Genomic DNA, 23,598 nt, shown 5'->3' with positions numbered 1-23,598 from the left:
GACAGCACAAGCTAGCACACACTCTCAGATGGTGGCGGCTCCCCTTTGGGTGGCTCAGGTAAAGTTTTTGACGGTGGTTGGCTCTTGTAAGGGCTCTTGGTTTTTGAGGGTACGGTATACATCATTGGCTCTTGAAAGGGCCCTCCTGAGTTCCCTCTGGATCTGGAGGAAGCAGCCGTCATGGGGTGGAAAGAATGTGGTGAAGGAAGCTGGGTTGCAGCGCTCCTCCCCAACCTCTTGCCCTTTTGGAACTAAGTGGATTAGATTGTGGGTTTCAATTGTGACTGAAACCCTGCTGTGTGGGAACTACCACGGCTTGGCTTTGAGGAGGAAAACAAGGCACCTGCTTTGGGAACCAGGATTCCCTGGAAGCCTTTTCAGAGCAGGACCGACAGAGGTGCTGAGAATATCGATTTTGCTTTTAGTGAAGGTCTGGTGTTAATGTTGCCGTTTTTCTCTAGACTAGGCCTCTGTCTTTGCCGCGTCTCTGCAATGGTGCAGTTTCTTTACCTCTTCGTCCCTCCCATTCTCCCTTTCCCACCCATTTCTCCTACTTGTGGTTCACTCCTCCTCCCTCAGGCCTTGCCTGCTTGTTTGAAGTGTTTTCAGCTAGGATGGGCCCTCTGTGCGGCAGCCCACAGGATGAGGCCAGACCCAGGGCAGGGCAGGGCAGGTGCTGGGGATTCAGTCTAGTCATCCTGCACTCGGGAGAGCTGGGGTGGAACAAGAGCAAAGAGTGCCTGGCTGTACCCACGCCACTCCCAATGTCCCCTCCTTCTGTCAGCTTTGACCAGGTGCTGGCAGAATAGTGGAGTCAGGCGCACTTGGGCCGAGCTGTAACTTGAGGCGTTCCTGTGGAGAGTGGGAAGCCAACTTTAGCTGTGGTCTCTCCTCATTGGGTCTCTTTATGGTGCAATGGTTAGAGACTACTGCTTGGACAACAGTGCGACTAGGTGTGTTGTGACTCCTAAGGTTACCCGGCCAAAGCCAGGGAAGGAAAGGACCAGGGTCTTAGAGCCCCAAGGCTAGCAAAGGAGCCTGGGAGCAACTGGAAGGACTTAGAATGTGAGGTGCAACCTGATTCTGTTTCTGTAGGGTGGGGCAGAATGTGAGCTGGTCCTGCGCTCTCTGGGACCATTCCCAAGTCTTTCTAGACTGTACTTAACTCTGTCACTCCAGTAATCTCAGAGGCTATTTCCAGAGTCTGAGTGGCCAGGGCCTGCTCAACCACACCCATTCTATTCCCGAGGAGTTCAGCCTTCTCAGGGGACCCAGAATTCACCTCACAGATTCCATTAGCATGAAGAGCCCTCTCCTCAGGATGTGGCAGGGGTCCTGGCAGGCATTCTCCATGGTCTCTGGTAGGCAGCTAACCAGAAGCTGACGGGTAGAGGTGAGAGCCCCACTTGCCGAGTGAGCAGGGTCTGAGAACTGGCCGCCACCCTCCTGTCATGGCTGCAGCCTCTGAGGGCTAAGAAGGCAGAGTAGCTCACACATGTTCACAGAGCAGGGCTGTGTCCATGCTGGGCTGGGTGCCAGGCTTGGCAGGCGGCCAGTTCCTGGCTTTCTGCCCTCCCTCCCTGTGGGCCACAGTCAGCCCAAGCTGTATAATGAGGGGCCCGGTGCTTTCCTTGGCAAAGGGTCTCCCTCCTGACTGTGATACTTTGGGTGGACAGTGATCGTGAACAGTGCCAGCGAAGTGGGCAGGAGGGAGTCCTGCTTGCTGTTGGGGTTGCTCTTGCAACTGGTTGAGCTGCAGGGTGGAGACTAGCCAGAGGATGCCCCAGGGTGCCTGTCCCCTAGCCACTCAGTGAATGGTGCTGCCAGGGAAAGTGTCAGCTACATGATGCCACTAGCAGGGTCTATAGTTAACTAGGGACAGGAAACCCAAGGGTTATGACTCAGTCTTGGGAACTCCTCTCCATTCTCCTCCGTGGCTCAGTTAAATGCTTGAGTCAGGGTTACCCAATGCCAGGGAGCATCTTCAGAAAGCCCAAGAGAGCAGAAGTGAGTCATTGTAGCCCATCACCTTCACAGGAGTGGCCCTGACAGTGCCAGGCCATCATCCTGGCCCCAAGAGATCAAGATCTCTCTCCTTCTGCTCATGTCCCTGGCTCTATGGCATGGCTTTTAGACACCAGAAAATTATTCTAGAAGTTGACTGGGTATTGGGGACTTGGGCGTACTCTGGATGGACAGGAACAGCAGTAGAGTGGGCCTGGGGTGGGGCTGCTCAAGGAAAACTGAAAGCATGGACCCATCACCCGTGCTTCTGGAGGAATCTGAGTGGATCTGTGTCTGCCTACACTCATGCAGACCTGTATGGGGAGCTGGAGAGACGTGGATGAAGCTAAGGGAAGAGGGAAAGATTCCGAGTTGAGCTGATACAGGCTTTGTGAACTTCAGGGCCAGGGGATGGGGTCAGAAGGTTCCCTAGGGTTCCTTGCCATGTCTGGGATGGGAATCTAGGCCATCTTCCCTGTACTCACTTTGTTTCTAATGCTTTTGTTTTCTTATGAGTATGGTTGCTTTGTCTGTTTATGTATATGTGCATCACAAGTCTGGTACCCTCAGAAGCTATAGGAGTCAAGTTACAGACAGTTGTGAGATGCCTGGTGAGGGTGCTGGGAATTGAACCCAGGTCCTCTGGAAATGCAGCTAGTGCTCCCAGACAGTGAGCCATCTCTCCAGCCTCCTCACCCCCACTTCTTTTGGTGCAAACCAGAGTAAGACACACTATCTGCCATTCTTCTGGGAGTTACACATGTACTGGGTGCCTTCTCTCTAGTGCCTGGAAGTTGAGTGCCTCAGCAGGGGTCACCTGGGTACGGCTTCGCTTAGACAGAGTAGCCACGGTTACCTGTAACCCTGTGCCGGCTATGTGGACATCACTGTGGCACAGCTGACCAGTTGAAGCACATATTTGTGGCCAGGCTCAGATCTGCTGGTGAAGACAGACCACCAAAGGGACACTATTTCTGAGATTCAAATAAAACACTGTGTTTACACTGTTTGTATGGTTAAAATATCCTCTTTTTTACACTATTGTGGAAGACATGGTACTGGGGAAATGTTTCACAAATTATGTAGAATTTTTGTATAGTTTTAAAATTATGTATGTATGTTGGATGGGTTTTTGTTCGGTTTTTCAAGACACATTTCTCTGTGTTGTTCTAGCTGTCCTGGAACTAGCTTCTATAGACCAGGTTGGCCTCGAACCCACAGAGATGCACCTGCCTCTGACTCCTGAGTGCTGGGATTAAAGGCATGCACTACCACTGCCAAGCATAAAATATATTTTTTTTATTGAAATAGAATTACATCATTTTCCCTTCTCTCTTTCTGTGTGTACACAAATACATATAAACATCACTCTCAGCCGGGCGTTGGTGGCGCATGCCTTTAATCCCAGCACTCGAGAGGCAGAGGCAGGCGGATCTCTGTGAGTTCAAGACCAGCCTGGACTACCAAGCGAGTTCCAGGACAGCCTCCAAAGCCACAGAGAAACCCTGTCTCGAAAAACCAAAAAAACCAAAACCAAAACCAAAACAAAACAAAAAAAACCCCATCACTCTCGAGACCATTTCTGTTGTTTGTGAGTATATGGTTTTAGGGCTGACCACGTGCATTGGAAAAGCAAGAAGGGTGTTCATCCCTGGGAGAGGTTAATTCTTCCCTTAACAGACGTTTATTACCTGTACTTCTAAGGGTGGGACCCTATGACATTCTCCCTGCTCATTATTTTTTAAGTTTATTTTTTATTTTTCATTTAAATTTTTGCGTACCGGTGTTTTGTCCAGCCATTATCACCCGGATCTGGATACAGACACTTGTGACCTACAGGGATTCTGGGGTCAGACCCTGGTGTTCTGGAAGAGAAGCCAGTGCTCTCGACTGCTAAGCCATCTCTCCAGCCCCAATGTAGTTGATTTGATGAGAGAGAGAGAGAGAGAGAGAGAGAGAGAGAGAGAGAGAGAGAGAGAGAGAGAGAGAGAGAGAGAGAGGGAGGGAGAGAGAGGGAGAGAGAGGGAGGGAGGGAGGGAGAGAAAGGAAGAAAAGAAAGAAAGAAAGAAAGAAAGAAAGAAAGAAAGAAAGAAAGAAAGAAAGAAAGAAAGAAGTGGATTCCCCTGAGAAGACAGAGGTAGACAGCAGGCGGCCCTTTGAGTGTTCACTTGCAGGACTCACATCTTGCCCCTTTGAAGAAGTGAGACTATTTCCTGACTCACAGGATTGCTCCTGGAGGCTGCCTTTAAGTTCTGGGAAACAGGGAGAGGAGCGTAAGTTTATCTCAGGGCAAGGCCTAGATGAAGCCAGAATCTTCGAGCAAACTTGGAAAGCCGTGTCCACCCATGAAACAGCCCCCAGTGCATTCGGTGAGTGCTCGTCATTGTGCTAATCTGAACTCCGTGTGTGTCCATCCTTGAGACTGTCTGGGGAATGAGTACTGTCATTGTCCCCACTTTTCAGATTGGGCCAGCGATTGAGAGGTATGGAATGGCCTACCACTGGGTAAGCAGTGGGGAATGACGTAGTCTCCAGTGTTCAGGTGTGTCCCACCTGAACCTTTGGTCACAGTTGGTCTTGCTGTGCATGACCTGAGGCACTGGGACCCTTGCTTACTGTGACTAGCACCCAGTCGCCCACTCTCCTTGCCTGTGAGACCAGTTTTTGTCTCTTCTACTGGCAACATTTCTCTCCCATCCCCAGCCCCACCAGGTCTGGCCCTTCTGCCTTTATTTCTGTTTGGAACTGGCAGGGAGCAGGCAAAGTGAAGCCATAGAAATTGAATAAATTGGAGGAGACTTGCTGACATGAAAATGTGCCTAGGCTCTGCTGTCAGAGGGCATCTTGGGGAGGTTGGGATTTGGAGCCTCAGCTGCTCCCCTCCTCCCAGAACTCTGGTGGGTAGTGCTGAGGGAGGTTCTAACCTGCCAGATGGGGAGCAGTCGTTTGGGAGCCCTCTGTGCTCCTGGGTTCCCTTCTGGGGGTAGTCTTTCCCATTGCCCGCTCTGCAAGGGTACAGTCCCAGAAAGAAGGGAGAAGAGAGGGAGCCAAGGCCGGTGTCCCAGAGCTGACCTCCTCATCAAACATTGGAGTGACTCATGCATAGAGCCCCCAACTCCTGGAGGACAGAGTGTCTGTGACTGCATTCCCTGCCAAGTTTGACCTGGCGCCAAGGTAGGGCCAGTAAATGTTTGTAAGATCTGGGAATGGACAGGCCTTGCTAGGGAAGAGAGCAAAATCTGGGATTCTAGGGACGTCTCAGACTTGGAGATGGTCTTCTGCAAATCACATGACCCAGGGAAGCCACAAAACCTCTGAGCTACGGTTTCCTCAGCTGAAAATGGTGGGTAACAGTGCAGCTGTTGAAAGGCCAGAGCTAACCTAGGACAGGGCATGGGATCTGCAAACGTCTGCCATAGTTGATGCATCTACCAAGCCTGGTCTAGACCCAGGAGTATGGGGCCCAGGTCTAGGAGGGACTGGCTAGACCCCTCCAGTTTATTTTTCCCTAGTTGATGTTGTGGGAGTATTGCCCACTCAATCTCACAGCTATGGATAGAAGGTAAAACCTCCTTCTTTCTCTCTCCCTGTGTATGTGTATATTTAGAAGCCAGTAGCTAAAACCTCCTTCTTTCTCTCTCCCTGTGTATGTGTATATTTAGAAGCCAGTAGCTCCGGGTTCAAGTGTTGACCCATTATCTGACTGTGTGACTTTGGGTAGGCCACTTAACCCCATAGAGAGACAGTTTCCCCATAGGTAAAATGGTGTTTCTAGTTTTCTGGATGCAGTGAAGTGTGAGATGTGTCAGCGGGGAAGAGCGATTGCTTTGAAAGGGGGTGCTCACATTGACCTGAAACTGTCCTTCCCTAGCTTGGGCCTGGGCATTCGGGGGTCACTGGTTTCATATAAGCTGACCTCCCTGGAACTCTGCATCTGAGGAGGAGAAGGAAAATGACCAGGGTGTGACAGAGGACAAGCTGTGTTCAGAACTTAATGAAGGACAGTCTGATCTGGCATCAGGCCAACTAATCCATAGCTGCAAAATTGGTTCCATTAGCTCTCTTAATGAGCTACAAAAGCTGGGAAAATGAGTGTGAGAGAGTAATGGCACATGTCTGAGGCTCTAATTTGAAACTGTGGCTAAGAAGTTAGATTTGACATCACTACCAGCTCCCTAAATAGCACTAGTACTCTTGAGGATACGGCCTCGGGAAATGTTGTGGGGGTGGATAGGGGAACTGTGATGACTTTGGTTTTGTAAGGTTCAAGCTTAAAGAAACTCTTGCCAAGCCGGGCGGTGGTGGTGCTTTTTAATCCCAGCACTTAGGAAGCAGAGACAGGTAGATCTCTGTGAGTTCAAGGCCAGCCTGGTCTACGTAGTGAGTTCCAGGACAGACTCCAAAGCTATAGAGAAACATTGTCTTGGGGGAGGGGGCAATGGGAGCAGGGGGAACTCTTGTCAGGACAGTAAGATGACTCAGCAGGGTAAAAGTGCTTGTTACCAAGCACTTTTTGATTCCCGGTACCCACATGGTGGGAGGAGAGAATTCACTCCAGCAAGGTGTCCTCTGACCTCTTCCACATGTCTACCATGGCACACCACAAATACATATGCACACAAGATAAAAGTAAGTGTTAAAAATATTCAAAAGGAAGAAACTCTTGCCTTTGTAACTGGAAATGATCTGGATGGTGTCTGTGCCCAGATCATAGACGGAGGCTGTGGCCTCATGCTCTCAGCAGGCAGAAACAGCCAGAAGGCACATTGGCAGGGAGAGGCCAAGGGCAAGCGTGGTCTCATACCTAGGTGGGAACCAGATGTGGTGCACACCTGTAAGGTCAGCACTCTGGAGGCTGAAGCAGAGAATCATGAGTCTGAGGCCAGCCTGGGCTTCACAATAACAAGATCCTATAAACAAACAACAAGGCTGAAAGAGTGAGTCCCACTATTCCAATGGCGTCTTTTATAAAAATAGAGAAGTAGCCCCTGTGGGGTCACAGTTCCCAATCACTGTAGAATTAGAAGCCATAAGGGACCTTGGAGATGGTTGAGTTAACAACTCTTGTCAAGGAGGATGTGTGGCAGGGTTTGTTTTGTTGTCTTTTTTTTTTAAGTAATACACAGAATATTAGATTTGTTATGACATTCTTTCTCTCTTTTTGGTGTTTTTGTTTGTTTGTTTTCCAAGAAAGGGTTTTTCTGTGTAGCCTTGATTACCCTGGAACTCGCTTTGTAGACCAGGCTGGCTTTTAACTCACAGAGATCCTACTACCTCTGCCTCCCAAGTGCTGGGATTAAAGGTGTGAGCCAATATACCTGGCTTATTAAGACAAAATCTTTTGGTGTAGCCCTAGCTGTTCTGGAACTCTGTAGACTAGGCTGACCTTGAGCTCAGAGATCCACCTGCTAGAATTAAAGGCCTGTGCCACCACCGATTGGTATCATTATGTCATGTCCAAACACAATTTGTTTTTGACACTCCTCTTTCCTACATTACTCCCTTCCCCCTTCCACATCCAGTAGCCTCCATTTTGCTCCCATGTCACATGTGTTCTTTTACCCTTAGAGACCTCTTCTCCCCCAAAATACCTGTCCTGTTCCCCCTCCTGTGCTCCACTTTCTAGTTTTAGTGCTTTTGCTTATGCATAGCCTCCTCTGTGAGAATATGGGCTTCCTACAGGAAAAACAGTGTGAGACAAAAGTTATATTTTCCTGTAACACTGTGTTTGGCTCTTCTGCTCTAGTGTTTGATACTGGGCATGCACAGCCCTGGTTCATCAACAGCAGGGAGTGCAGGGCTTCCCGTTCCTGTCTTCCCTGGCCTGAGCAGGAGTGAGGTGTTGAGGGGATATACCAGTTCTTGGCACTTGTCTCCTCTCTGTCATCTGGAAAAGAACAAAGCCTGAATCCCAAGAAAGTAAAGGTCTGGTAGTTGGTACCAGGCTCACCATGCTAAATTCAGTCTTTATGGGGGAATCCATATTAAACATGTCCATTTGTGTCTTCTTATATCTTTTGCAAAACTACTGCTGACGGTGTTTGCTGGAACACTTTGCCTGTTGTCTTTCATGTAAGGGTTGATACTAAATCACTTTTAGAGTTTGGTCTCTTGTAAAAGCAGTAGTATATACCTGGTTTGTTTCTTTGCCAAGACTTCCAGGAAGTTCAGAATTAAAATTTGTCTTTGTTTATACTTATAAACTTAAATAGGTTTCTGGGTAATTTTGTCTTCATTCTAGAGAAAAACCAGAGGCTTTTGTTTTACTTGACTTCTCTTGTGCCTTGGAATTACATATAATGCCTGAAATCTTGTGGTCCATGGTCAAGGTCTATGGAGATAATGGGGTTTGGAGTTTCTGCAGCTCCTCACACTCTGTGTTATCCTTCCATGGACATGGGACCTCAGTGGTCTAAATGGAAGAGGTCAGAAGTTTCCAGGTTCTGTCTTGTGCAAGGCTGTCATAGGTTAAGTTGTGGCAGCAAGACCATAATTCTTTCTTGAGACCCTCCTTGTGGCCAATTCTTTCTGTGGAGAAATTGAAGCTGTTGGAAGAATTAATGTACAGATGGATGAATCCCACTCTTTGAGAGTTCGAAGTCAACATCATCGAGACTGGAGATATATGCATGCCCAAATGTCCAGTTGCCACCCTACCCCATACTTTCTGTACATCATGCATATATACTACACATGCACTTTGGCACGCACACACCTACATGTCGATTCACACATACACCTCCATGTGCTTATACACCTGTTCACACATTTATTTAGAGTTTAGTTTCCTGAGTCTTGTACAAGCTGTGACTTTCCAACTTGTGTCCACCCCCTTGAGACATCATCTCCCCTTAGATGCTCTCTCAAAGCTCAGTTCTCGCCCTCTCCCAGCCTCCACAGTGAGACTAGAGGCCCCAGGGCAATGACTTCATCTTCCTGAGCCTCTGTCTCCTTCATCTGTAAATTGAGGCTAATGGTTCCCACCCTGCTTGCCTCACAGGGTGGCACCAAGCATTCCCAGGAGATAAAGGATAGCAGAGTGTTTTGTAAATTGCGAATTGTTTTCCAAACAAACAAATGTTATGATTGTGTTCTTAGACCTGGAACTCAAGAATTAATCCACCATCCCTACACCCAGTGTTTTTGGGTGGGAATGGGCAGAATTCAGAGGTGGGTGGGTGGGGGTGGCTAGTTTTTCTGAGGCCCAGTTCTGCCTGGGGCTGCCAGAAGGGCACCAGCAAGTCACTGGCTTGCTAGGGCCTTGCCATCTGGCTGCCAGTTTTGAAGGCAGGAGAGAGAATTTGACAAAGGAGGGTGAGGGGAGAAGGCAAAGTAGAAACCACTGCTTGAAAGGCTTAGGCTAGGGAAGTGTTCAAGGACATCCCACCTCAACCTCAAATGCAATGCTTTGCTGAGCTTCAGTGGTGTTCAAACTTCAGCTATAGCCAGGAGCCCTGATTCTTCAGAAGGAAGCCTTATAGTGTACGTGTGCATGTGTACAGATTCCCTCTGTGTATACCTGTTTGTGTCTGTTGGGTCCTAGCTAGTCATGGAGCTAGCTGCCCAGAAGTCATTGCTGACCTCCCCTCTCCAGCTTAGATGGACCCCTGAGGAGCCCAGGAGATATAGGAATGAAGCTATGGTTGGGGGGGGGTGTCTATTGGCTTGTCATAAGCTCCTTCCCTAATCTTTTTGTCCCTCCTACAACTGTGACGGGGTAAACTGTTGTCCTTTCTGAGTAGACTTGGGCTCCAGTGTGTGGCTATGGGATCCCTATGGGGGCTATAGCAATGGCTATAATAAGTACTTTGCAAGTGGGCCCTGTACAAAGGCTCTGTTTGTTACTGAGACTTACAGTTTTACACTGGAGAAACAGAGGTCCAGAGAGACAAGGGTATTGGCCTAGGACATACTAAGAATAGAGTCTGGGTCTCCTGTCCCTGAGCCTGTGTTCATGCTTGGGGACACTGTTTAAGAAGGAGCATGTAGAGTCATGTGCCTACATGAATGATGGCAATTTGCTACGGGGACTAGACTAAGTTATCATGGGTCCCTGAAAGAGGAAGTAAAGTCTGGCTCACCAGGAAGAATGGAGGAGCTATGTACAGAAAGTTTGGCTAGGATGTCGTGCCTGTCCTTTGTAGAGCCTGCCTCTTCTTATCTTGTTCCCATAATGCATGGTAAGAGTTTCCTCTTGTCATCCCTCCTTCGTGGATGTAGTCACCTAATTTACAAGTAATATTAGAGGCAGGGCTGGGCTCTGTGCCAGGCCCTGTTCCCCAGGACTGGGGACCAGAGGTGACCAAGCAGACAGACCCTGCTCTGTGGGTCCACAGTTGGATGAGGAGGGAGGCAGCAGGATGTTGGCCTTGGGAGAGTTTGGGAGAACAGTCCTGTGATTAGGGACTAGTTATTTCCTCTCTTTGTGCTTCAGTTTCTTATCTAAAAAATAATGATGTATTCTCCTCCTGATATTTGTAACATGTTCTGAACAAAACCAGGCACACTGAAGGTACAGTGTCTGTGTATATTTGTTTAAGGAGTGATCAAAGGAACGAGCTAATTGTAGGCCGTGAGCATTGTGGCATGGGAGGTAGAGAGGGCTCTGACGTGGGAGCTGAGAATGTTTTCCATGTCGATGGGTGTGTGGCTCCCAGGGCGAGTGAGACTGTCTAAACTCATTGAACCAGGTCAGTGAGACATTTACATTTTATCCACTGCAAACTGTACTCACTAAACAAACAAACAGAAACTATACAGGCAGAGAAAAATAAAGGGTGAAAGGAGACTATTGGAGTCCTTTTTAGGAAAGATGGTCAGGAGGGCTTCTGGAAGGAGGTGACATTAAGGGGCATCTTGAGGAGGAGGAGGCTCTAGCTGTGGGGAAAGATGAGGAAACTTAGCTTTTAAAGATTTGGAGGCTGGCAGTATAGTTCAGTTGGTAGAACTCTTGATTCCCAATGCTTCATGAACCAGGTCTGGTGACACATGCCTATAATCCCAACTCTCAAGAGGTAGAGGCAGGAGGATCAGGAGATCAAGGTCATTCTTGACTATATAGTGAGTTCAAAACCAGCCTGGGTTCTGTGAGACCTTGTCTCAAAACAACAAACAAACAAGCCAAAAGCATGGCAGTGGTGGCACATGCCTTTAATTCCAGCACTCAGGAGACAAAGGCAAGTGGATCTCTGAGTTCAAGGCCACCCTGGTCTACAGAGAGAGTTCCAGGACAGCCAGGGCCACACAGAGAAACCCTGTCTCAAAAACAAACAAGCAAACAAACAAAAACAAGAACATGGAGAGGAATAGAAGACACTGTGGAGCTCTGGCCATGTCCACGAACAGGCTAGTACGCCCATACATATACGTGTACTAACACACAGCACACACCACAGATTAGAGGCTACACTGAGGGACGGATCAAGGTGGCAGAAGTGACAGGCCGTCCAGGTTTCTCGGCAACTGGGCCTGAGTGGGTCCAGGTTCAGGGCTCTGGCCCCTGTGGTCTCACCTGCAGAGAGAACAGAGGAAACACTCATTGATTCGCTGGGAATAGCCATTGTCCCACGCCTGTGCCTATTCTCAGGGCCTTGGAACTAAAGGGCTGTTTAGTTTATGTGGGAAGCAGGCTAGGGGCCTCACACAGCTCCATCTCAGAGCCGTTCCACCTGCTTCTCTGTGTCAGGCCCAGCTCTGAGTTTCCACAGCTCCTCTGTGGCCACCCTCTCCCATCCCTCACCCCTTTCTTCCTCCAGCCCTTGCCATCCTCCCCTCCTTTGCTTGCTGGGGACCCTGGGGTTTCCTTTGAGAGCCAGCCAGGGAACCCCAGTTCACCTGCCTTGCTTTCACTCTGTACCGGCTCCCAACCTGCCTGGTAAAATAAAGGGAGGGCCTGTTTGGGACCTGCAGGGGCAGCCTGCTGGCCTGGACGAACTGCTCAGGGCCCAGAGGTCGCAGATCATGAGGTAGGTGAAGTCTGGGTGCTGGGGCTGAGGGTGTTTATCTAGAAGGCCTGTGGAAAGAGATCTGTGTCCACAGATGGAGAAGAGGAAGGACCTTTGACCCTGCTGGATGCATTCTATCTGTGAACTTGGGGTTTCTGAGAAGAGAGAGGACTTGGGTGGGAATGAATGACAGAGGGAGTCAGAGTGAGGAGGGGTCTAGAGCCAGTCTGGGAGGTCTGACAGACAGGTCAGCCTAGGGAGCAGGAAAGTTGGGAGGTAGAAGAGGATTGATGTGCAAAGAAGGCAGATTCCCCTGGGGGGCCTGTGGCTGAAAATGAGAGTATCCGAGCCAGAGCCACCCTGACAGGGACACGGTGGAGGTGGGCTGCTGTGGTAATTGCAGCATCTGAGACAGAGGTCCTCAGCTCTGACAGCAGGAAGCCAGTGCTCCAGTGTGGACCTCAAAGGTATTCAGAGAGGCCAGGCTCCATGGTACCCAGAAGTGGCCTTGGCCTACAGCTGTTCCAAACATACCTACCTTGGCCAGGGTAACAGAGTAGGAAACTCAGAACTGAAGGAGGTGCTTACTAGCCCCTGGCTTCCTAACTCATTGACTCCCTGACTCCCTGACTGTATTCCCAGAATGAAGCAGAGAGAAACATCTGTAGGTAGAGGAACAGCCAAAGGGTAGAAGATTCCAGAGACTAGTGCTTTCCTCTCCCTTCTCTGAGACACTGCCCTGTCTTTATCTGGAGAGCTTGGTTCTACAACTGTCTCAGTTGTGCCCTGTGTAAGGTGGCCTGCCTCTCCCATCTTGTATGGGGGAAACTGAGGCCAGTGTGTCCTAGGTTCCTCCAGGTGCTAAGTAGGGCAGAGATGGTCAGAGCACTGATCCCAGCCTCCCTCAAATAAGAAATAAAATACAGCTAGCTGGTCCTTGGATGAGCAAGCCTGCTGGGGGTGGCTTGTCACAATTGTCCCCACTCTGGGCCCTCTCCTCTGGTATGCTGAGTTCTTTCACAACTCCTCCAGGCTCTCTCAGCTCCCGGGGTTTGCTCATTTCCGATGATCAGCCTTATGGAAGGCAGCCATAGCCCCAGGCTGTTAACCTGAGTGAGATTCCTGACACTCACCTACCTCATACCCGATTGACTGAGATGAGTCTTGTGGGGATGACTCTGTGCTGCACTGTACAGGGTTGTGGGCTGTGGCTTGGAGCTGTGTGTACTTGGTTAAGGCTACAGTAAGTACTGGAGGCCTTCAACCCCCATACTTCATCCAACTCCACTCAGCAGTCATTTTCCTCAGTTAGAGTGCTCCCTGCCCGAGTTTCTAGGTTATAACCTGGGGTCTGTAGGGATGAAGGTGAGGTCACCTTGAGGTGACTCCATCCCTCTAGTATCATCCCTTTGCTCTGCACAGATCTCAGGGAGGCTACGGAGTTATGTTGAAAGCTAAAAGTCATGGCCAAACAGCTAATTTTATCTTATATATCCAATTTTGGGGTGTGTGTGTGTGTGTTGTGTGTGTGTGTGTTGTGTGTGGTGTGTGTGGTGTGTGTGTGTGTGGTGTGTGTGTGTGGTGTGTGTGGTGTGTGTGTGTGTGGTGTGTGTGTGGTGTGTGTGTGTGTGGTGTGTGTGTGTGGTGTGTGTGGTGTGTGTGTGTGTGGTGTGTGTGTGTGTGTGTGTGGTGTGTGTGTGTGTGTGTGTGGTGTGTGTGTGTGGTGTGTGTGGTGTGTGTGTGTGTGGTGTGTGTGTGTGTGGTGTGTGTGTGTTGTGTGTGTGTGTTGTGTGTGTGTGGTGTGTGTGTGTGTGTGTGTGGTGTGTGTGTGTGTGTGTGTTTAGAGGACAACTTGCTGCAGTTGGTTCCTTTCCTTCCTCCATGTGGGTCCCAGCAGCCAATCTTAAGTCTCCAGGCTTGATAACAGGCACTTTTACCCACTGAGCCACTCACCAGCTCCAAGCAACTCATTTTAGAAGCACTTTTCTTGGTAGTGACAGTTTTATTCCTGCACCCACTCCTGGAGAACGTGATGTCTTAATTACCTTTGCCCCTGCAGGAATGCAGCCGTGTCTCCCTCCACTCAGGTCGGGTCCCAGAAGGACAGACTAATGGACACCGGCCTGGAGGCCTCTTCAGACAGCCTCTGTGTATACAGTTCCAACATCTTCCCTGTGTGCTGAACTTTTCCTTTTGCCTTTCTCTGGCACCCCCACATCCCCATAGAGATTCCTAATGAGGAACACAAGGAGTCACCAAGGACCTGGCATATGCAGATCCCAATCAGCCTGGATAACCAGGCAACCCTGTCATCAGTTATAAAAATGAGGCTTAAAAGATACGTGGTCCCTGGCCTGCTGCCCCATGACTCATGTGACCTACCACCAACCTTACTCAGTCTCTACTTCATTTGCTTCCCCTGAAAAGAGAAGCAGGGACTTTTCTGACCTCTGAACTCTAAACTGCCACCCACCTCCCAAGGGCCTCTAGACCTATTGGCCAAGCTGCTTGTGCCCAGGGTTGACCCCCTCAAGTCTAGATGCTCACTAGACCATAAATCAGGGAAAACTGGATTTGAACTTTCATTCTACCTCTCACAGATAAAATCCTGGTGCCTGGGGGGGGGGCAAGCCTCTTTGAGCAGAGGGAGGGCAGTGAGTATGAGCCTGATGCCTTTGGTGCTACCTCCCGCAGCTCCTGTACGACAGCCCCAAGGCCCGGCAGGAGGTGGAGCACCACTGGCAGGCCTCAGGCGGCCCCCACATCGTACGCATCCTGGATGTGTATGAGAACATGCATCATGGCAAGCGCTGCCTCCTCATCGTCATGGAATGGTAGGCAGGTACCCCCTTTGGGCCCCTCTGGTGTCCTTGTGCCCCCAGGATCACTGCTATCCAAGGACTTCCTCAGATAGCAGCTCTGAGTGTCACTCCAGCTCTTGAGGAATAGTGGGGTAGTCAGTCACAGGCCTTGGATTTATAGAGCTGGCCACCAGGGTATTTCCACAAGGGCAGGAAAAATACTTCCACGGCTCTCTGTCACCTTCCTGGACAGGACTTTCACTCTGCAAGGAGTTGTCAGGAAAGGCTGCCAAGTCCTGAATGTGTGGGCAGGGAGCTTTGGGAAGGAGCAGGATACACACAGCTCCTTGGCTTTCTCCTTCCTATGGGACTTGTGCTATTGGATGCTGGGTGATGAGGCCTGGGAACAGGAGTCACTGGCCTCCTCCACCCTAGGCTTGTGCCATTAGCACTGAGGCACAATCTTAGCCTTTCTCAGACTCTATGCCCCCGGTCTGGGTTCTTTTCTTGTCTGCTTTTCAAGTCTCTCCTCCCTCCATAAGTTAGCTAGCTGCTCAGATTTGGGGTTCAGACCCTGGCTCTGCCACCCACTAGCCGTGGGACTGTGGGCACCTGCTAATCTTTCTGGGTCTCTGTAGCTCAAATTTTAAATGTGGAAGAAGATCGGAATGAAGTGTTCACCCCGAGCTTGACTCTGTTCCAAGCTCTCCCCGTGTATCACACAGTCAATCTTCATGACTCCTGGAGGTTGGTGTTATTATTCTCCTTTAACAAAAGAGGTCGCTGAGGGAAAGAGCCAGACCAAGGTTCCACAGCAATGCGCATGAAGGGTGGAGCTCAGGGCATAGCCCACACTGAGCACACAGAGAGCATTGGGCCATGAAGATGACAGCTCATGTCTCATTCTGCATCTGGGGAAATACCCTGGGATGGGACTAGGCGTGTCCAAGGTCTCACAACCAGGCAGAGCCAGCACTACAGGGAGTGTGTTTCCTGGCAAGGATCTGGTCTTATCATCTTTTCTTAGTTCTGAAAGTTCAGATCAACCCACCCAAGCTGACAGCCCACCATCTGCCAGGTTCTCCATGGCCCACAGGCCCCTGATCCAGGGCAGAGTGAGTTGGTGACACTCAGCTCTCCCCCTCTCTGCCTCTCTTTGCAGCATGGAAGGTGGTGAGCTGTTCAGCAGGATCCAGGAACGTGGTGACCAGGCTTTCACTGAGAGAGGTTTGTGTGGCCCTGGGGCCAGTGAGGAGTTAGTGTGGGAAGGCTACACTGGAGTTGCTGTGAGATACCGGGAGAGGCCTACCCCTCGCTGAACCTCAAGATTCACATAAGAACTAAAGAGAATGAGATGGAATGTCCAACCCCCTCAAGGGGTTTGCTCTTCGAATCTGTAACACTATAGATGGACTACCTATGGTCTTGAGGTGGAGAACTCCGAGGCTTTTGGTTCTGACCCACGGCGGAACTGATATGAGGCATGGAGGCCTGAGGAAGGAGACCTGGGTGGGCTCACAACACTTTTGGAGTAATTGGGAATGTCTGGGTGGATAACTGGAATGGAAAACCTACCTGGGCTGCAGGACTGCCATCTAGTGCTGGCCTCCAGACTCTGCTCAGGAGAGATGATGGGCTGAGCGCCCCTCAGGGCACATGACTTTTTAACTGACTCTGTGTTCCCCTCCCTCTCTCTGTGCCTGCAGAGGCTGCAGAGATAATGCGGGACATTGGCACTGCCATCCAGTTCTTGCACAGCCAGAACATCGCCCACCGGGATGTCAAGGTGAGCTGGCAGCACTCCTCCTGGGAGTCAACGAAGGAGTCACCCTGATGGCTCCCAGCACTCACTGGATTGAGGCTAAGTGGCTTGCCTCAGCTTCCCCACTCAGACTGTTCTTCTCTCCTCCCATGGCACAGCTCACTCAGTCTGCTCCTGCCAGATGGACCTCCTTGTTTTCTTCAAACACTGGGTAATCCCAATAGTAACAGGAATAACTGCCTACTTCCAGCCAGTGGGCCCTGACAAGCATGTCTTTTAATCCTCCTCTGCAGGATGGGGCCATTACCCATTTCACAGACAAGCAAACTGAGGCTCTTTGAGAAATTAACCATCTTACCTTAAACTGTGAAGTTGCTGCGTGGGGATTCATTGGTTCATTTGTTCACTTGCTCAACAAGAAGTTTTTTTTTTTTTTTGGTTTTTCGAGACAGGGTTTCTCTGTATTGTTTTGGAGGCTATTGGTCCAGCCCAGCCTCGAACTCACAGAGATCCGCCTGCCTCTGCCTCCCGAGTGCTGGGATTAAAGGCGTGCGCCACCACCGCCCGGCTAACAAGAAGTTTTATGACCATCAATGTGCCAGACCTTTGATAGGGGCTGCCTTATCGTGTCCGGGTCTTCTGTGAAGTCACAGATAGAGTTTAAACAAATTAGGCTGCCAAACAACAGCATTTAAATAGAAAGAAGCCCTTTGCTGGTTATTTGAGGAAGGAATCCAGGGGGTCCCAGAGCTGGGCCTGCTTGCCATCCCAGTGAACGGGCTTGAAACACAGGAAGCACAATGCTCCAATGTTCTCTTCTGGGAAAACTGAGGTCAGCCCTACACATACATGGCTATATGTATTTGTGTGACCCACTGCTAGCACAGAATCTGTTCCTCCTCACCTTTGCTTGGCTCTTTTCCTCCTAAGCCTGGACCTAGGAGAGCACAGAGGCCGCTGACATGCCTCTCTGATTGAGGGCTGCCAGCCCGTACGGTTACTCTTTGATTCAGGTACACACACAGCCAGAGCAGATCCACCTTCTAAATGCTTGCTTTATTTTAGCCCTCAAGTTCCCTTTTTCCTAAGGGAAGAAAAGCCTGCAGAGCAGAATATGCTAAACCGCTTCTCTGTTTATTCCGATCCAAGGTCAAACAGAACCTAAGAAGTAGCTCCCACTGCATCCAAACTGGAGCACTGTTCTTCCACCCCAGTTTTGCTTGGGAATCACCCCCCTGCTCCTTGGCATAGGCCAGGCTCCTACCTGTTCACTAACAGCCAGCTTCAGGGCTGCCTCCTCCATGGAGCCCTGCTGGCTGTTCCCATCTGCCAGGCCCATCTGTGCTTTGCAGCTAGAAGATTTCTTCTGTGTAGCTCCTGAGGTCTGTGTTGAGGGGGGGAGTGAGGCACCTGCTCCCCTGAGCTACCTCAAGTGGGCCTACCTCAAAGGAAGCTTTGTGGGCTTTCTTCTGGGATGGGTGTGGGACATGCGCTTGGCAATACTGGCTCATGAGCTGTCTGCTTTCTAGTCTACCCCAGTGACTTTCTGCCTTCATAGTAATCACACCAACTCAGGAGCAGAAGTTTCTGCCTAGGGGCTGTCTGTCACCTGGTCACCCATGGTCTTGGCTGCTGCCCCACCTTCCCTGTTCAATCCATGTTGTTGGTGACCAGATCTTTTATAAGATAGAGCTGGCTCATCGTGTATTAGGATGCATGGTTACTCTGGTCTACACCAATGCTTTCTTTCTCTTCCGGATGCAGCCTGAAAACCTACTCTATACATCCAAGGAGAAAGATGCTGTGCTTAAGCTCACCGATTTTGGCTTTGCCAAGGAAACCACCCAAAATGCCCTGCAAACACCCTGTTACACCCCCTATTATGTGGGTGAGTCTTAATCATGTGGCTTGTATCCCCCTTGCTGTATACGGCAGTAGAATGGGGTGGGGGGGCAGCCAGTGGGTTGTGGGAACCAAAGAGTTAAAGCCTAATGAGGAGGGAGGAGGGAGCACTCTTGTCTGCATGGAGGCGGGTGACGTGGGGGGGCCGGAGGCAGCAAAAATATTCTTCCAAACTTCAGCTTCTGCTTTTGAAAATAGATCCAGGAAAATTCTGGCTGTGGCCTGTGAGCTGAATGACATCACAGCAGCTCTAAATATATACGTGATAAAAGGCTGCCATCAGCTCGGGACGGAGCCCAACCGCGGTTGTTTTTCTCTGGTTTTCATCTTCATATTCAGAAAGTGGGCAGGCCTTTTCTCCTACATTAGAGGGATACAGGGTACTTAGTCACCTGCCTTGTGGGAAAGGGTCCCTTGAGCCCAGAATTAGGTGGGGCTTGGGGGTGTCCACACACGATTTCTGGGAAAACTCCAGGCAGCCTCCAAGATTGCCAAAGGTCCCGAACAATTGCCCCTTCCGGAGAGTAGGGCAATGACTGAAGCTTTTTTCCTTTAGGGAGGGCAGCTAAGGGGTAGGAAACTCCAGAAACGGCCCCCCTGTTTACCAGGGCGTGTTCTGCAGCTCTTTTTAATGTTAAGTCAGGCCTGCTGACCTCATTGCACTGACTGGAAGACCGAGGTCGCTGGGTGGGTAGCCATGCTGATAGTGGAACCCGGCGGTGTGAGATGTAGGCTGTGCCTTCAGGGAGATGAGAGACACAGCACAATGGAGCTGGCAGACCCAGACCCTCTTGTCAGTGGCAGGGCCTCACCAAACTTGGGGCTGGCCTTCTTCCTTCCCTCCTCTCTCTTACCAAGTTGAGACTGGGGGGGGGATGCTAAGTAGCTAGGGGGCTGTCTGAAGGCAGTTTATTTTTTTTTTCTGGGAGCTGTCTCTCCTCCCCCTACTTCACACACATGCTGCCTTCCCTGAAGGTGCCAGACACCAGTCTGCTCTGCCATACCTCCCAGCCTGGGTACCTACCTGCTCCTCACCTTATTCAGGCTTAAGACTCCTTCCTAGTTCCCAAGACCCTTGGGGCTGAGAGATCTCCCATGCTTCCTGTTCTGGCAGCTCCTGAGGTCCTGGGTCCAGAGAAGTATGACAAGTCATGTGACATGTGGTCCCTGGGAGTCATCATGTACATCCTGTGAGTACTGCTCCTCCCCTGACAACCCCCCCCCCCGCCTCAACCCTCCACCTCTACTTTCCCGAGTCCCCTTTGTGCCGTTCAGCTTCTCACCCCGTGTGTCCTCAGGGACATGATATCCCTTGACCAGATTGTCTTTTGTTTCTTGTGTCCCGAGACACTTTCCTTGCGACTGCCTGAGGGCTTCCTCATGTCAAGGCTGATGGCATTCTTGGGATATGTTCAGTCGTCTGCGGGAGCTGGTGCTATTGCTGTGGTGTCTGGCTGCCTATGTCCCTAGTGAAAGGAAAGGGTAGGTCTGCCTGACCCTTGTGTGCCCAACCCTTATACCCAATGACCTCTTCTCTTTCCCAGTTTGTGTGGATTCCCACCCTTCTACTCCAACACTGGCCAGGCCATCTCTCCAGGCATGAAGAGAAGGATTCGCTTGGGTCAATATGGCTTCCCCAAGCCTGAGTGGTCAGAGGTCTCTGAGGATGGTGAGTGAACTTCTCTGCCCAATCTGGTCCCTTCAGCCTTTGTTTTGGGAGATATTCCTTTGGCTGTCAAATTAATCTGTGTTTACATCCTAGCTATGTGAACCTAGGCAAGCCATCTGAACTTTTCAAGTCTCAGTTTCTGTATCTGTCAAGTGGGCTCAAAATTTGTCTCCTCAGCCAGGTGTGGTGGTGTACACCTTTAATCCAGCATTTGGGAAACAATAAATTCACATAGTTCCAGAACAGCCAGGCCTATATAGAGAGACCCTGTTTCAAGAAAAAAAAATTGACTTCCCAGGACCCCCTCTTCCTTATATTCCTTCCATATTCTCCTTCCTAGGTAGCACAAACAATCCTGCCTTGTATTAATTATCCATTGTTGCTTAACAAATTATCCTAAGCACTTAGTGACCTCAATTAAGACACAACTGTTAGTTCCCCCTTTCTGGCCATGAAGAATGTAGCACTTACAGCCCCACCTGACAGAGCTTGTGGTTCATGTAGAGGGCTGAGGGACTGCAATTCACTGCTCCCCTCTTTTCTGGGTCCCCTAGCCAAGCAGCTAATCCGCCTGCTCCTGAAGACAAACCCCACAGAGAGGTTGACCATCATGCAGTTTATGAACCATCCTTGGATCAATGTGAGCATGGTCTTGACCTGGAATAGGGCTGGCAGGATGGACAGTGGTAGCCCTGGAGGCCTGGGTTCAGGGATGAACTGGAACCTTGCACAGTGATGTATGGTAACACCCCACTTGGAGCCTGGCTTTGCCACTGTCCCAGCCAGGCTCCTTCACCTCTCTGAGCCTCCATTTCCCCACCTGAGAATGGGGGAAGGGTGTGTGGTGGTAACCTAGGCTGTGCCACACAGTTCCGGGCTCTAATCCATGGGCTTGGGGTTCCTCCTAGCGATCAATGGTGGTCCCACAGACCCCACTCCACACAGCCCGAGTGCTACAGGAAGACAAGGACCACTGGGATGAAGTCAAGGTGGGTAGATTCTTTCTCAGTCTCTATGAATTCCTGCATGACACTGCCTTAGTATCTGGTGTTTGGCTCTTCCCCTGTGCCTAGACGATGCCAGCATCTGTCCCAATGATCCAACCAGGGCAGGCCACTGAGCACTGCTACATTTTCCCCTTTAGGGTGGTGCTCATGGGGCACTGTTAGGGAAGGGACTTTAGGCCAGGGACTCCATGAAAGGTTTTGGGGCCCAAGCATTGGCCAGAAACTTTCTTATGACATGCCATTTGTGATAGGAATTAGCCTTGTTTTAGACATATAAGGGTCAGTTTTGTCCCTAGGAGTTAGCATCATAGACCACTGGGGTACCCAGAGTACAGTCTCAAAATCTCAAACTCTTGGGGAACCTAGGGAAATGCTGTTGTCCGCAGGCGTTGTGGTCCTGTGCAAATGCCATTGGTTCAGTTCTCTGCCCAGGTAGCCTTGGTGTGGGCTCAGGGAGTCACCTGTTTCCTTTGCCTTTGTGAATAAGCTCAGTGTCCCCCATAATAAAAATAGCTGTAGGGAGGATTGCGAGTTCAAGGCCAGGCGCACAGTGGGCACTGGAGCAGCACATGGCTGTTACTCCTGCCAGTGATGTCACTGAGAGGCTTCACGGGGGTGAACACGACGGCTTTTAAGAAAGCCTGTCCTGACCTCTTCTTTCCCCCTTGCTGATGGCACACAGGAGGAGATGACTAGTGCCCTGGCCACCATGCGGGTGGACTACGACCAGGTGAAGATCAAGGACCTGAAGACCTCTAACAATCGGCTCCTCAACAAGCGGAGGAAGAAGCAGGCTGGCAGCGCCTCAGCCTCACAAGGGTGCAACAACCAGTAGCTCGTGGGGGAGCCAGAGGGACAGACTGCCGTGCTCTGAGGCTCTGGCCAGGAGGGGCCGGGGTCATTCTTATAACAAAAGCATCATTTTCTTGTCTTGATGTGTCATGTTGAACTTGAGGCTCAAGAACTTGACCCAAGAGTCCAGCCTACGTTCAGGCCCTGGAAAGCTGCTGGGCTCCGGGAAAGCTTCCTTGGCCAGTGTGGCTTGAGAGGCCACAGCTCTGCTCCGCTTTAGGACTTGGCCTTGCTTCTAGGCCGCTGGGAGTTGTGGAGGACCTACCCTTTTCCTCCTGCTGTGTGGGCAGATGGGTCTGGCCTTGAGAAAGGTATCTGGCCATTGGTTGCTATGGTGACCAGAGGCCATGTTGCTGTCTATGAATACTGAACAAAGGAAAAAGGAGGGACAGTCAAGGGCCTACCTTCTTGGGGAGATTTGTCTCCCTCACACTGGCGGTCCCTCCCCAGCATCCCTTCTCTTTGGTGTGCCAGAGGCTGCATAGTCCAGCAGGCTTACTTCCCCGGGTGGTCCAGCCCTGCCTTACCGTAGCACAGCCCACATATCAGTCCTCGAGAGTCCCCGAGGCCAAGCATCCTGTTACTACCCCCTATCCAAAAGGTAACTTCTCATCTCAATTGCAGGTGTGGGTATGTGTGTTGGGGGTGGGCATCCTTAACCCTTTTCCATTTTGAAAGCATCACTATGACAAAAGTCCTGTCTCTTCCTGCTCAGCAGATCTCAGGTAGAAAAGTCCCTCTCTGCTGATAGCAAGGGCTGCTCTGAGGGTACTTTTGTGAAAGGGAGTTCTTGGCTCCGTTTTCTACTCTAGATCAGACCTGAGGTGGTGATGGGCTGCTGAGCCGTGCTTTGGAGGTCCGGTCCTGGCTTTAGCATGAGTTGGAGCAGAGAGGGGTCTTTCTTGGCTGACCCCACCCTTAGCCAGCTCTGCCCTGCCACGCCCAGGGTATCCCACCCTTAGCCAGCTCTGCCCTGCCACGCCCAGGGTATCCTCCAGGTGCTGAGAAGATGACCTGACAAGTGCCTGGCACCTAGCCTTGTTCCTAGATCCTGGCCTTTCTTAGTGGCTGGGAAACCTTAGATCATGTCAGCTAGAACGGTACTGCTGGATTTTATATCCAGATATTAATAAACATCTTTTTAACATTTTTCAGTGATTCCTGGGTTTCTTTTTGTGTAACTAGGTGGACACAAGTGGTCAGAGGGCAGCTCCACACCCCTATTAGTGACTTTATCCTGGCTGGAGAGGGCGCCCCTGGTCTGGTAAACACGCCAAGCTGATTCGAGCACCTCTGCCTCATTCACTGTAGAAAGGTCAGAACAACTGAGGGATGGCAGCTGCCACATGCCTCCAGCTCTGTGCCGCCCCTGTGCACTGTATGTGTGACACCCACCCCCGGCCTGTGTGTGCCAGCCTCTGCCCACAGTGGCCACCCCCAGCTGCGTGCCAGCCTGCTGAAGGGCGGGCAGAGTGCCTGCTGCAGCGCGGAGCTATTTTCAGAAGCTGCCAGGTTTCATTTGGCAGTGAGAATATCGGGCAGGGGAGGGGTGGCATGCTGGAAGACTGTCTTTTCACTACACCAGCAAGAGAGCACCCTCACCCCTTGGGAGCCCTTGAGGGCAGCCTAAAGGGGCCTTCACTGTGGCATTTCAACC

At 50.7% G+C, this 23,598-nt stretch overlaps 1 protein-coding gene across 1 annotated transcript in view; it reads left to right on the top strand.

The window, feature by feature from the left end:
• Window positions 1-23,091, top strand: part of Mapkapk3 (MAPK activated protein kinase 3) — a 32,768-nt gene extending 9,677 nt beyond the window's left edge. Inside the window, exons 3-11 of the mRNA XM_005074870.4 lie at window positions 14,643-14,782; window positions 15,912-15,976; window positions 16,456-16,535; window positions 18,276-18,399; window positions 19,528-19,603; window positions 19,958-20,082; window positions 20,637-20,722; window positions 20,991-21,071; window positions 21,772-23,091. Of these exons, the coding sequence (XP_005074927.1) occupies window positions 14,643-14,782; window positions 15,912-15,976; window positions 16,456-16,535; window positions 18,276-18,399; window positions 19,528-19,603; window positions 19,958-20,082; window positions 20,637-20,722; window positions 20,991-21,071; window positions 21,772-21,924 (930 nt within the window). The 3' untranslated portion in view covers window positions 21,925-23,091. The remainder of the gene's footprint in view (window positions 1-14,642; window positions 14,783-15,911; window positions 15,977-16,455; window positions 16,536-18,275; window positions 18,400-19,527; window positions 19,604-19,957; window positions 20,083-20,636; window positions 20,723-20,990; window positions 21,072-21,771) is intronic.
• The last annotated feature ends 507 nt before the right edge of the window (window positions 23,092-23,598 follow it).

The sequence above is a fragment of the Mesocricetus auratus genome, unplaced genomic scaffold (genome assembly GCF_017639785.1).
Source record: "Mesocricetus auratus isolate SY011 unplaced genomic scaffold, BCM_Maur_2.0 Super-Scaffold_100691, whole genome shotgun sequence".
Classification (NCBI taxonomy): Eukaryota; Metazoa; Chordata; class Mammalia; order Rodentia; family Cricetidae; genus Mesocricetus; species Mesocricetus auratus.
Note: the sequence above shows the minus strand (reverse complement) of the source record. Positions and strands in the feature narration are given on the sequence as shown.